The sequence below is a fragment of the Neodiprion fabricii genome, chromosome 4 (genome assembly GCF_021155785.1).
Source record: "Neodiprion fabricii isolate iyNeoFabr1 chromosome 4, iyNeoFabr1.1, whole genome shotgun sequence".
NCBI classification, from domain to species: Eukaryota; Metazoa; Arthropoda; class Insecta; order Hymenoptera; family Diprionidae; genus Neodiprion; species Neodiprion fabricii.
In genome coordinates, this window is record NC_060242.1 from 6228336 (window position 1) to 6242110 (window position 13775).

At 38.8% G+C, this 13775-nt stretch overlaps 4 protein-coding genes across 5 annotated transcripts in view; 2 read left to right on the top strand and 2 right to left on the bottom strand.

Moving 5' to 3' along the window:
- Positions 1 to 1070, bottom strand: part of LOC124180281 (protein C-ets-1) — a 144977-nt gene extending 143907 nt beyond the window's left edge. Inside the window, exon 1 of the mRNA XM_046565596.1 lies at positions 774 to 1070. The gene's annotated coding sequence lies outside the window, so the exon portion shown is untranslated. The remainder of the gene's footprint in view (positions 1 to 773) is intronic.
- A 337-nt stretch (positions 1071 to 1407) lies between these two features.
- On the top strand, positions 1408 to 2528 carry LOC124181331 (ATP synthase-coupling factor 6, mitochondrial). The gene is made up of 4 exons (XM_046567803.1): positions 1408 to 1525; positions 1862 to 2019; positions 2126 to 2259; positions 2389 to 2528. The coding sequence occupies exons 2-4, from the start codon at positions 1868 to 1870 to the stop codon at positions 2424 to 2426; spliced, it is 324 nt and encodes a 107-aa protein (XP_046423759.1). The 5' UTR covers positions 1408 to 1525; positions 1862 to 1867; the 3' UTR covers positions 2427 to 2528.
- Positions 2529 to 2892: 364 nt separating this feature from the next.
- Positions 2893 to 11620, bottom strand: LOC124181303 (DNA polymerase epsilon catalytic subunit 1). Of its 2 annotated transcripts, XM_046567730.1 has the most exons (14): positions 11210 to 11620; positions 10854 to 10977; positions 10487 to 10705; positions 10146 to 10372; positions 9819 to 10059; positions 9430 to 9746; positions 9064 to 9310; positions 8332 to 8884; positions 7801 to 8242; positions 7474 to 7711; positions 6987 to 7340; positions 6664 to 6878; positions 6392 to 6575; positions 2893 to 6317 (listed from the first exon to the last, which is right to left on the bottom strand). In XM_046567730.1, exons 1-14 carry the CDS (start codon positions 11296 to 11298, stop codon positions 2967 to 2969), a joined length of 6801 nt encoding a protein of 2266 aa, XP_046423686.1. In that variant the 5' UTR covers positions 11299 to 11620; the 3' UTR covers positions 2893 to 2966. The 2 variants fall into 2 exon arrangements, with proteins under 2 accessions (XP_046423686.1, XP_046423687.1); XM_046567731.1 differs by lacking the exons at positions 10146 to 10372; positions 10487 to 10705; positions 10854 to 10977; positions 11210 to 11620 and having other exon boundaries at positions 9430 to 9726; positions 9819 to 9908.
- Positions 11566 to 13772, top strand: LOC124181323 (DNA-directed RNA polymerases I and III subunit RPAC1). The gene is made up of 7 exons (XM_046567787.1): positions 11566 to 11723; positions 11805 to 11864; positions 12076 to 12266; positions 12390 to 12574; positions 12815 to 13003; positions 13093 to 13341; positions 13525 to 13772. The coding sequence occupies exons 1-7, from the start codon at positions 11670 to 11672 to the stop codon at positions 13635 to 13637; spliced, it is 1041 nt and encodes a 346-aa protein (XP_046423743.1). The 5' UTR covers positions 11566 to 11669; the 3' UTR covers positions 13638 to 13772.
- The last annotated feature ends 3 nt before the right edge of the window (positions 13773 to 13775 follow it).

Below are 13775 nucleotides of genomic sequence, written 5' to 3' on the forward strand. Positions count from 1 at the left end.
CGTGCTGTACATTCGGCCGTCCGTACAACCTGCGCTTACTTAATTATAACATTTGAATTTCGCATGACTGCAGACAAGAGAAGGAGAGAGAGAGAGAGAGGGTCGGTATTTTTATAAGTACTGTAAATTTCGTATCGCGCTGCTTATTTGTTGTTAGTCACCGCGTTGAACGTAACTGACGACTCCCCTCGACGTTCCACGAGTCAAATGCCATAAAAATTAGTCTTTATTAGCTGATGTGAGAAGAAAAAGAGATGAAAAAAGAAAATGAAAGACTTGGAACGGAGGGAAGAGACGGCCTCTCTAGAAGCCTTATTATTTACATCGAGAAAACTCTAAACAAAGTTACTTTTTCTCTTTCCAAATATATACATACATAACTGAATTATCCCGAGTACCTTCACAGCATCGGTGATGAAACGTCGAGCGTGGGCACGGATCGTGTTTTGTTTCGTAGCTGGTTTTTTTTTTTTTATTATTTTATTTTTATTTATTTCTTCTTATTCTTGTTTACTTTCCGTTTCTTCGTATCGTCGCGATATAATATACGTCTATTTCCGAGGCTAATATACTGTTTTCAACTGTTATTAACCGACCAGCAACCCTAGAAAAGAGACGATTTGACTGACGAGTGAAGCGAGTTTCTGAAGAGAAATTATGCAAGTATAGCCACAACTGTAAAATTACGACAAGGTTGAAGGGTCTGTTGTTACAAAATACAGCGAGGGGGACAGGCGCGTGTTTCATATGAATGTGTAAGCATGCATGCATACCTGTGGAGTTTCGAAGCGGTTGGTCCGTGTCACGAGGCCGAGAGAATAGTAAACAAGAGAACAGAACAATACCACGCACGAAACACACAATATATTAATTATAACCAGTGATATGCGGCTTTAATTGAAACGGAAAAACTTCAATACACAATCGGTAAAACTACAACGGGTTATTTTATCACGTGTAAGTTAAACTTGGCCACGGGGCGCACGCACATCGAGCACCCACTACGCGTTCCACACCGTACGTACACAATACAGATTACAGATTAAATATTATGGCTGCGTGTGTCTCGACGTTCATGAATGAAACTAAATACGGATCGCCTCTCGGCCGGGGTAAACTACCGCGATCATTCGTTGGTTGGGCGGCCGTTTTGTTCCCGTCGTGATTGGTCGAGTCCCTCGGATCACGCCGGCCGCCATTTGGCGTTTCCTATTGGCCGAGAGGCTCTGACTGACGCGTTTGAATTCACCGCGCTAGTCATGCTGGCAACTAACGCGGAAAATATATATCAATCAGGCGACAGGGGTGAGAATAGTTTGAGAAAATAAGTAAAGAGATATCTAATTTTCTTATTCTCGCCCTCGTAGAACGGTAGATATTGCTATTTGTCAATTTGAGATTTTTTTTTACACTTTTTTCGTAAAACCGGAAGTCAACGGCTACGGTAGTCGTAGCCATTTCTGCTAGGCGCAGCTGATTTGTCTTAATTTTCTCAAACCTCTTCGGGGATAAAACCAAGTAAAACGTAAGTTTAATGCGGAGAAATTTGATCGAAGAACGACGGATTTTGAGGTCAACTAATCTACGGATCTGTTTCATCTACACTTTTTATCGTGTCACTGTTATCGTCTGCTGTCTTCGGATTCTTAGATATTGATTATATGCCATAACCTAAAAATATTAGTTATATATTTTGTTATATAATAGTCACTTTTATTTATCCGCGAAACGTAGACTGGCCAATTCGAGAATAAAATATACACATTCCGGGAGCCGCTCGCTCGGTATTTTCGGCCTGGTCATAAAGTAGCGACATAAGTAAAAAAAAAAAATTGCATATTTATGTTATCAATTCTATTAGACAATCATGCTGAGCTCCCGCCTTGCTACCGGACTCAAGGAGGTCCCTAAGGTCCTGAAACGTAACATTGGCATTTTGGCCCCGGCACTGCAGAAGGCCAGCGACCCAATTCAGCAACTGTTCGTTGACAAAATCCGAGAATACAAGTCCAAGAACACGTAAGTTTGGCTGCTTGGGTCTGTTTTAATCGAATACCGTCAAGCACATATATAGCTCGATATAACAACTTGACTTACCAGTGAATTTTCTTTACGTGCCATTCAGAGGTAGCAAAACACTTGTAGATGCTTCCCCTGAAACGATTAAAGAGCTTCAATCAGAGCTGGAGAAGGCGGCAAAGCACGCTGGCGGTGGAGGTGGAGTAGACCTGACTCAATTCCCGCAGTTCAAATTCGACGGTAAGTTGCGCCGTCACGTTTTAGTCAGTTGTAAGATTTTTTAAATCAATGTAACAACCAATAGAAATCTGCAAAGCATACAATCATAATTGTACATAACTTTAGATCGATACTTTTTTACTTTTTCAGAACCCAAAGTCGACCCCATCAATATGCAGACTCAGTAAATGTATCTACATATTCAATAAATTACTGTAGATATTAATGTAACTTCCACAACTGTACACACATTGTAATATTGAAATATTAAATCGTAATAACAGACAAAATTCTTTGTAACATTGAGCAAATCCGAAGTAACCACGAAAAAATATCAATTGCTGGAATCAACAAGTTTAGAGAGATGACGAAAACTAGCCATAGTTACCTTACCGAATGTCTTCGTTTTGTTAAATAGTGCTTCACTCTACCAGTCATACAATATTTGTTTGAATGGAAAAAAAAAATATAAATTTTTAAGATAAATTTCACGATAGTTCTTTTCAAGATCAGTTTCAAGTTGCGCAGAAATTGTGTAACTTTGAGTGTAATCCGTTTTGGGGGAATGGAGTATAATTGTGATTTGTCTGGATCATCTGTACTTGAATCATCATTTCGGTAAATTCAAAAGAAACACTGCAATTCATAAAATATAATGTATTCACAGTCGTAAAAATTTTGTTTACAAAGGGAAAGTGCATTAAAGATAAACGATCAGTTATTACCGTTCAACTTGTTATTAGATGAGTGTTTTGAACAGTCTCTGCGAGAATAGGCATTCCAAATTTAATAGCTATTGATTTGGCCGTCTTCGCGAATCTTACAAGCTCACGTTTCGAAATGAGAGTTCTGTACTGCCCTGCGCAGGTGCAATATTCATTCATGTTTTCTCTTTTTATTTGATTACATTTCACACATTGTAAGTCTTGCAGTATATATCCCATACACTTTCTGTTTAGCGTATCTATAAGCGAAAATTCAATCTCCGCATTATCATAGCTGGTTTCACAGAGCGGACATTTCCACACGTGCCTATTATTCTCGAACGCGCGATCGTTATCCTTGCATAAATCGATATCACGAGTGTGATAGCAAGCTTTGCATATCACTTCGGGCAAAGTGAAGGACACACAGGGATCGCTCCATTCCGCACTGTCACCGAAATTCCCTACTCCTATTAAACGCAATAAATTTCTTTTCAAAATATGTACTTCTGCTTCGACTTCTTTGTCCAAGGATAAAACCTTGCATATAGATTTGACCAGTTCGAGAGCTGGATTAATTTTCTTTGATTCGGCATCCCCAAAATCAAGATAGGGATTCTCCTCGCGTGTTAAAATCTTCTCCGGCAGTTTCTTGTGAATCTTTTGCACTATTTGAAACAGTTTGTGCGACATTTCACTGGATATTATTTTCTTGGCAAACTCGGCTGTGCTCTCAAGAGCTCCAAGTCCAAGCGGTGCAGTTAACGTTTGACTAAGGCTGCTGTTTTTCCTTTTTCTACGTCTTGGCGTCGCATCGGATGATTCGCTTTCACTCATGTGCTGATAAACTGCACTTATGTATCCAGCTACGATCGCGTTGAAGCTTGCCTGGCACGCCGCCTCTTCTGGTAAATACTCAATGAGATTCCAATTCATTATTATCTCTGGCCCATCATCGTCATCCTCTTCATCCGGCTCTGTGTCAGGAACATACTGGTTACCCCTCAACTCGTCCGGAATCTTCCCCTTCACGCCAGCGTGATTTGGTAAATCTAGCCAAATCAGATACTCCCAACACTGTTGGTAAGTTATTTCGATGCTGTGAAACAGTTCCTTATTCTTAATGGACTTTACAACGAATTCAACATACCCGAGAGCATCCGATATCAGCCTCTTTTTTGAGCATAAAATGATTTTATTAAAATTAGCAAATATGATGATCGAGCCGAGCCTTCTGAACTCCGCGACAAGTTGAATGAACAATTTTTTCATCAAGTTATGGAGTGTCCTGCGCAGCGCCGGATCGTATAGTAACGCACTAGGTGACCTGAGCCAACGATAGAAGTGAATCACCTGATAATCAGCAAACACGTTTCGGTACTCTGATATGTCTCGCAACCAGGAATTTACCATCGTCTTAAGAACCTTGAACGCTGCACTGCAAAGAGCGGTCTCATCGTAACTTGGAATTGCCGTTATTCCGGCTCCTCCGGAGACTATTTCCTGCAGGGAAGCTTGAGGCATATTGTCAAAGGCGACAAACGTGCTGGTTCCTTCTATATCGTTGACACGATGACATTGGAGCAGTGTATTTACTGCCAAACTTTCAACATCCAGCTCTACGCAAGTACTGGAATAAGTGCCTGCATTGTTGGCCGCGCAACTCGAGCTTTCCTCAAAATCAGTTAACAACCTATTATCATCATTTTCGCTACCTCCTAAATCGGGCCTTTCAGTAGGTGAACACCATAAAACGAAATTGTGTTTCTGCAAGTGTCTGGCATAAAATAAGTCTGCACCAAATATTGTTGGATCCGCCGGTAGATTGCCAATTGGAGCATGAAAGTAACGGCACTGTTGAATCATGAGGTCAAGGATTTGGTCCGACTTCAGATAGTGGCGAATCATGGCTTTCGCACCTACTCTTTGCCAGTCCAAAGTACTGTACAAATTTTCCATATCTTGTATGTGTGTATTAACCATTGGGAATTCAGTCAAGACCGGCATTTGCCGTGACAATACGGAAATATCGATTGGTGATTGAATCGCGAGTAATGTTGGCCCTTTCTTCTCGTTTTTATAGGCCTGGAGCGCGCTTTGTACCAAACGCTGAACCTGTTTCAAGTCCGTTTCGACCCTGACATTGAACTGGATCTCGTCGGGTAAACTCTTGACATAGTTCTGTATATCGCTATTCAGTAAGTTATTTCTTTCAGAGACATACAACGTGTTCATATTTGGCATTTGATTTGTCCTAACGGAGTCAAGAACAAAGATGTAAGCCCTTTTAGTCGGAGCTAGAAAAAGACCCCACATTGCTTTCTGACCGACAGCAGACCAGTGATGGTACAAAAATATATGTTTCAGTACTTGCTTTCGCTCGAGATACGGTTGGGTGGCAATGCTTTTGAACTGCAGTTGATTAAGATGAAAAGTATCCGTTCCAGTCTTTATGTCAGCTGCCGCTGATCGATCGACGACGCAAATACATCCCAGTTGCAATATAGCTCTAAACTGTAACGGCATTTGAGTTTCATAAATTCCTTCTATGTTGGGACATGATAGATCTGCCATAAGTTCCGGACCGTGTTTCTTATAGTTACTTTCCGGTACAGAGTACTGATACAAATTGTATACGATTCGAGAACGAGGTAGTATCCTTGAACACTTCCTCCATAGGTCTTCCACAGTCGGATCCGGTCTGACTTTGCGAGAGTTTACATAAAATATGCGAGGAACTATCAACCGCAGTTGTTGCAGCTCTTGACCCACTAACGCCCACAACCTGAACAAACCAGGTTCAGTCGTTTCTGCTATTTCAATTATCTGCCAGGGAGTATCGAACAATGCCCTTTGCGCTCGACGTAGGAACCCACCCATTGTACTAGTATTAGCATTTCTTACCACACCGGCGTAACTTGCTGGCGGAGAGATTTCCTCCGTTACTTTACTTCTCTTTGACTTCCGACGATCGTTCCTCTGATTCGCCTGATAAGCCCATTTCTTTTTCTGATACTGAATCCAGGCCTGCTTTTCTTCTATCGTGTTTCCCAACGGAGGAGGTGAGCCGAGGACTTCTTTCCAGCTCTTATTTACATTATTTTCATGTTCATCTTGCAAAGCAGCTCTCTTTCTCTTATTCACCATCGCCACTGGCTTCTTGAAAACATCTGAACCACCTGCTATATCTTCTATGTCTCTAATCTCATCTTCATCATGACTGTCTGATTCATCGTCGGAATCAGGAGTAGCGACTTTCTTTGGTTGTATAACAAACATCTCATTGATACGTCTCTGTTTAAGAACGTCATCCTTTTCCAGCATCTTCTTGTGCAACCAGTCAGGATGCTTTACTCTTGGAACGGGATTTGCAACCTGAAACAATTAATAAATGGTATTAAATGCAATTGACGCATTAGTTGATCAGATTATTGGTAGAACCTACTGACCCCTTGCATTGCTGCAGGTATTGTGATGATCTTTTGAATCGTACTTCCCAATCTTTCAATGTAGTAATTCCAGTCTAACACATCTCTTATGTCTGCATTTTGAATCGATGGGTCCTTAAGCCACTTTCGCAAATAATACCTTTTAACATTAGGATCAGATTGGAAAATGGCTAACGGAATGGCTCTGAAATCATGACAGTTAATGTTAAAAATGGAAATCCATCCCTCGTAATACCATAACATAGAAATAATCAGAAAATCGGGGATTATACCTTTCTGTAACAGGTGCACCCTCAGGTTTTCTTGATATGATAAATTTGCAGGCAAGACCTGCATCCTTGACCATCTGATCACCTAAGAATTCAGCTAATCGTTTAGCTGTCGAAATTGAAGTTGATTTCTGTGCACCGTATTCCTCTAGTTTACGCGACATAGATCTATTTTCCGAAATTAGATCAAACAACTCTGTATCAGGCATATTCGCACCCTGGACAATATTAAAAGTGTCAACATTTTCACGAAAAATTTATACTCATCTTTCATCTTATAACCGGAATAAGGAATGAAGTAGTGTTATATTGTGTGATTAACGTACCTTGGTATAAAGAACTTCGAGCCAGTGATCAGCAATTTTAGCCACCGAAGCATAACATTTCTCCAAGGTGTCACCTTTTAGAAACGATTCAAATACAGAGGACTGAAATATTTTGACCAACTGAAGCTCCCCTCGTCGTTTTACTTCAAAACCTTTCAATTCAGCCAGCGAACCGTCAAAATTGAAAACAGCGTAACGTTTCTTGAGCTTTTTTCCTTCCTCTTTTGAAGCTGGCAAAACCATTGCTAAGTAAGGACCATCAACTTCGAAGAATATCGAATTTTCACTTCGGACCTCATACACCAAATTTTCTGAGTCAACCAAATCGTGATAAGCATGATTAGTAAATTCCTCCTGCAAAGTAAAGTTTCACGTGAATAGGAAGAATGCAGAGATCATAATAAATCCCTATTTATAATTGCCAAGTACCACAAGTGGTAAAAAAAAAAGATCAGAATTAGTATAAGTATACTTTGTTAAATTTTACCTTGACCATGAAATTGAGCACTGCATTCGGGTATGATATTGTGATTTTTGATTTCTTTGGATCCGTTGTTGTGATGATTTCATTGTCAGGAAAAGAAGCAGGTAAAACGCACCAAATACCATCAGTGTCCAGTTCCAAGGGGCGTCCCACTTGTTCAATTATCTCTCTAGCTTTCTTAATGATATGAGCCCCAGTATAACATACAATGCCACCCATTTCCATACTGTACCATCGAGATCTAAACGACAGAAGATGATAATAATAATTCAATGCAATCGATACAATGCATTAATTTGATGCTTAAGTGATCCAAGACAATAGACTTACCCTTTTCGCATAACGTATCCATAGAAAGAATTCAATATACATTTATGAGCAAGCTGTAAAGAGTCGTACAAAATTTCCCGGTTTTTAGCAGACTTAATTTCACCAGCATCGCCCTTAGCTACAGCAGCGGAGACTTGTTGCTTTGAAACTTTCGTCAGAGCCTTATATTCGTATCGTCTGTCTCTGAACGCCCTGACTGTATCCACGTAGAAAGAATTCTCTTTCTGACATACTGTTTGTGTCCTTTCCTCCATCCTCGTTATCTTGGTTTTCTTGTAAGCTTTTCGGCAATATTCAGTCAGCCGTTTCTTCTCGTACATTGCCTGATCTTCTTTAGAAAGTTGATGAAAAGCTCTTTGAGGTCCACCGGGGAACAGCGGTGGAAATTTCTCTATTTCCAATTGTTGCTGTATTCTTTGAAACTCGCTCAGACTTGCTGGCGCTGAAAGAGGTATATTAATAAAAATTGAACTTTGAATTAGTAGGAAAGAGTAATTTCAGCTAAACAAAACCAATCAAAAGAAAACTAACTGTGTTCTCCTCTCCACATCCAAGTCATATTTCTTTGACAAACAGCATTCAATTTATTGTAATCACAGGCAGCGCAAACAGTTTCATCAACCATCGCCGATGGCTGTAGACGATTGGTTAAAATTATGTTTGGATACATGGCTCCAACGTCCAAGTGATAGATCACCGGATTCTCCATTCTCAAAGGCTGATCCCTGAGTGCTCTCAATTTGACTTTAATCTTCTCGACAACTTCGTCAAAATTTGTAACTTTCTCTAGGGGTATCTTTTCTTCTTCTTCTATAGTATGTTTCAGAGCTTTTTCCACGCCGTCAATCAGTTTGTTAAACGCTTCTGGGACCATTTTAAAACGACATGGAATGTCAGCTCTAAATACACCAGATTCAAGAGCTTCGACGTGACCTCCTACGTAGGTCTCTTGATCCAACACGTGACCGTCTGCTGTTAGTTTATTCAACTGTGTTTCTTGCTTATTTGGAAATATAATATTGGCATGAAATGCTTCAACCATAAGGAGCGATTCGCAAAGTGTTCCAGATCCTTTCCTCAGGACCTTTAACATGTACAATACCCGATTTCAAGTTTTCTTTCAATGTGCAATAGTGGTATACAAACGAAAACGATACCCTTACATTGTGATATAAATAATAAAAAATGAATAATCAATCGAAGAAACAAATACTGTATCGTTATAGAAGGATAATTAATCATTGAACTAAGAATGCTGCAAACCTCATCTGGTTCCATTGGGATAATAGTACACAATGCAAAGATAAAAGGATGCACGTATTTCAAATAAAGGTAGTAAGTGGCGACAGCATCTGACACTGAATAATTGGCGAGAACGTGTGGCTGCTCACACGCCATTCTACACATTTCTTCAGGGTCCAACTCAACCGGATCATATCTCAACTTTGCTTTAGCTACAGCTTTCAAGTTTTGTGATCCCACAGGAAGGTACGAATCTCTCTTTACCCAACTGTAACAGATGGGAAGTTCATAAATTTATTTTTCAAGAATAATATTCTTCTATTTAAGATGCATAACACAATATACATTACTTGTATAATTAATTAACATTAAATTCTATTTACATACCATAAACAATCCATATGCATAGCTGGGCGACAAGTATAAACTCCATCTCTATTTTTAGAGAAACCAATTTTTTTTTTCATGTCTATATTATGTATGGCTGCTCTGGTTTCAACAAAGGGCCAATCGAAGAAGTCTCCGTTATATGTGACAAAAATATGGGGTTTGACATCGTTGATGTGAGCAAAAAACTTTCTGATAACAGCCTCTTCGTTTAGCTCGTTATAAATGGTAAAAAATCCTTCAAATTCTGGTTTTGGAGTATACTCAAAGCTCTCTATATCTTTCGATATGATTTCTCTATTCGTAATCAAGTATCCCTGAAAATAAACTGGTATCAAAACGGAAATGCTATTTATTTAAACTTCACGTCTAAGAACCTTCTACCTTACCTGACCATCAATCATGTACGAAATCATCATTATTTGATCTGTATTGACATCGGGAAACTTTAAAGGTAATTTAGTTGTCTCAATATCGTATGCCAAGACTATAGGGTCTGGTCTTTCGATAATATCATCCCTACATATGATGATAGGTGGTTCAGTATGGCGTGATTTTACTGTATACCATTTTCCAACAAACACTTTAACATCTATGGATACCCTTACGTGAAAAGGTACATCGTACTCACTAAAAATTGAAGGCAACATTCGTTGATCAGAACTAGTGTCCACGAAACTACGACGAGTATACTTTTTGTTGGCTGCGCTACTCACCGAATATCAAGAATGTTATCCATATGGTCGGTTAAATTCTTTACAGGGTTGTGGTCACGTACATTCAATGAACTAGCCAACATTTCTGTGTAATATGTGTGGCTCTTCTCACGTTCCTTATTCTTTTTAACAGCAGACATTATTTCACGCCGTACTTTGACAAGGTCAGTCATGTTAGTAAAAGTTAATTTCAAGTACTTCTGTTTCAGCCCAATTAGGTGATTCGGCTGTCAAGAAAAAATGGTTCAGTGCTGATGATCTGAATGTACTTTTCTTGTATATCTGCACACACTTTTGAAACCGAAGTGACAACGACTTTATAAATAGCATTGGTAAATTACCAGATCCAAGTCTTCTTTTGTCAATGGGTAAACTTTAGCCAAAAATCCAGGGTACTTTTTTTGCAAAAAAGTTGCCACTTCTTGCAAAGTATCCTTTTTGCATAGCACATAAAAATAAGGATTATACGGCAGGGATATTTTAAATCTTGTCCCATCCTCTTCCATAAAGTAATAGTCGACTGCACTTACTAAACGCTTATCATCCTCTATCACCTCGGTCTATAAACGAATGGAAAAGAAATGATTGAATTTCATTGAAGTTATGCATTCTAAACAAGCTAATATGACAAAATGAAACAAGCATATTACCATCAGGAAGCAAATAGGTATAATTTTCATTCGAAACATAAAATAGGACTGAACTTACAGAATGCATGTTCAGCAGAAAACCTGTGCGCTCCTTACTATCGTTAACTCTGACAAAGCCATATAATTCATCGATTCTATCATTTTCTATCGACTGTCGTAAACGGCCCTCTGCTGAATCCTCTCTGCGAATCAATAACAAGCAAAGTATAAGAAAATAAGTAAGAGCTAGATTGTAGAAGAAAAACCAGGCATTAGATTTCTCGAACGAAGCATATATTTCTACTGCAGATAAGTGATCATTTTAATCATAAAACGAACAATCCATAAAAAATCAGCAGATCTGATGATATTTATTGATAATGGAAAAAAGAAACCACGGTAAAAATTACTTTTAGTATGAATAATGAACCTTACCTCGGTACGTTTGGTTCTTGACCGAACTGTTGGTTGGTGTTGGAAGGCGCTTTGGGTGTGCGAAACTTGTTTTTATTTTGAATAAACATTGTGTGTTTTGCCTTTGATTGATGAAGTTCGTTTTAAATAAATAAATAAAATTCGTACATGTCCGTGCGTTTGACACTAAACTTATAACCTCGAGGTTCAACACTGAATTCTACATTTTTGGCGCGAACTGGTTTCTAAGTTTCAAAGGCTCAGGCAGGGGGCAAACCCATCGAGATTATTATTTTAGGTGCGTTCCAAAAACATATGCAATCTACGAGCAGTCCGTATCTTTGTTGCTCCATCGCGTTCGCCATTCTTCATTTCTCTTCTGTATCACTGGCCGGTATTTCAGAACGCTGCCTTTGTCAAACATTAAAATCCACGTGGGTAGAAGATCAGAGTCTGGAAAAGACAACAAGCCAACCTGAAAATGCAGAAGGGTGATTCTTCTCGTATAATCTTAGAGGAATACGCCATTTCCAACGTAAGTACCATTTGTAATAAACAATGTATCGCAACTCAATGTATTGCATCAATTAATGAAAACCGATTCATTTTAACTCAGGCTGTGGAACATTCCATTGTTCAAAAAGGAGAACCATGGAGCATCGAGAAATTTGCAGAGGTGGGTAATTAGGAGCATAATATAATCATTCAACGCTACATAGTAACTCTCAAGTCAGATGTAACTATCCGTCCTTATATGTAGCATTCAAAAAGACTACTATTTCTTTCATATGACTTTTCTTTCTGTCTAATAATGAGTGCTAATTGGAGTCGCTTGGGGTTCAGATACACTTGGAATGCGATGACTTTCTTAAAATTTATTTACACAGAACCTCAAGGTGGAGATCATCAGAGAAGGAGATAACGGGAGAGAGTTAGAGTTTGATCTAATTGGCTGTGCCCCAGCTTTGGCAAATGCATTTCGTAGAATCCTATTGAGCGAGGTACCTTCAATGGCTATAGAAAAAGTTTTCATACGAAATAACACGAGTCTAATCCAAGATGAGGTTCTGGCTCATAGGTAGTTGCAAGAAAACTTTTTTATATAATACACTGGTCAACTGAGGTGCATTACAAAAAACTTGTTTGTAAGAAAACATGCAAAGGGAGACAGACTGATTTATCTATTTTCATGAATTTTCAGATTAGGATTATTGCCTTTACGAGCAGATCCTCGTTTGTTTGAATATCCGGCATTACCGGTAAGTGAAGATGAAGATGCTAGCGATCAAGACACTCTGCGCTATGAATTAAAAGTGACTTGTTCGTTGAATCCACATCCCCGTAAAGATTCTCGAAGACCGGAGGATATTTACATTAACGACAATGGTGAATATTAAAGTCGTCCAATTAATTATTTTGCAACGATTTGTAAAAAAAAATTTTTGTTTCTTACTTTTCAATCTAATGAACAGGATATTTTAGTGAAAATGAAGAATGATGAACTTCAAAATTCACTATCTTCACAGTAATGACGATTTCCGTGGATCTCTCTATTTTCAATATTTTACTGAGTTATCAGCTATGAATCCTATCACAATTATAAAACTTAATCGTTTATATTTACAGTTTATAGTAGAGATGTGAAATGGGTACCACTTGGACAGCAGGCAGAAATTTATCCCAAAGGCGAAGAGCAGCTTGGCGTCTTGGAAGGTGACATATTAATATGCAAGATGCGTCCCGGTCAGGAAATACATGCTTTTATGCACGCAGTTAAAGGGATCGGCAAAGACCACGCCAAATTCTCGCCAGTAGGTTTGTATCAAAATTTCAAGTCTTTCAATAAATTGCATTAATAAAAGAAAAGGAAAAAGAATTATTAATCTTCTCCATTTATTGTGCAGCCACTGCTACGTATAGAATGCTGCCTGAAATTAAACTCACGAAACCAGTCAAAGGGGAGATGGCTGAGCGCTTGAAGGGCTGTTTTAGTCCTGGAGTAATTGAAATTGTTCGGGATAAAAAGAATGGGCCAGACGATCGTGAGGCTAGGGTGAAAAATGCCCGGTACGACAGCTGCTCCAGGAATGTATTCAGACATAATGATCTCAAGGAATGCGTTCAGCTGACCCGTGTGCCTGACCATTTTATCTGTAAGTTTTCGTATCAATTAACGATAGACCATTTTCATACCAAAATCACAAGTCTAAATAATTTTTTTTGTCCACTAATGATAGTTTTTCTTCATCCTTTCAACTTCTCTCATCAATTACAGTTTCAGGCATTTGATCCATAATATTTATTGAATTGGTTTGTTTGTTTGTTCAATCATTTAGTTACCATTGAATCGCTCGGTGCTTTACCTCCAGCTGTTCTCTTCCTGGAAGCAGTCAAAACTTTGAAAGCAAAGTGCAGGACTTTCATCGAAGAAATCGACAACATTGCTTGATGCGATACTACGAAATTGATTTATAAATTAAAAAAACAGATGCATTTTTAATAAAATCCCGCACCCTTTGGCAGTGTACTATTGCTAATTCTTTCTTCCTAGGTCTAACAATTGTCAAGCACACAAATAAGGGGACGG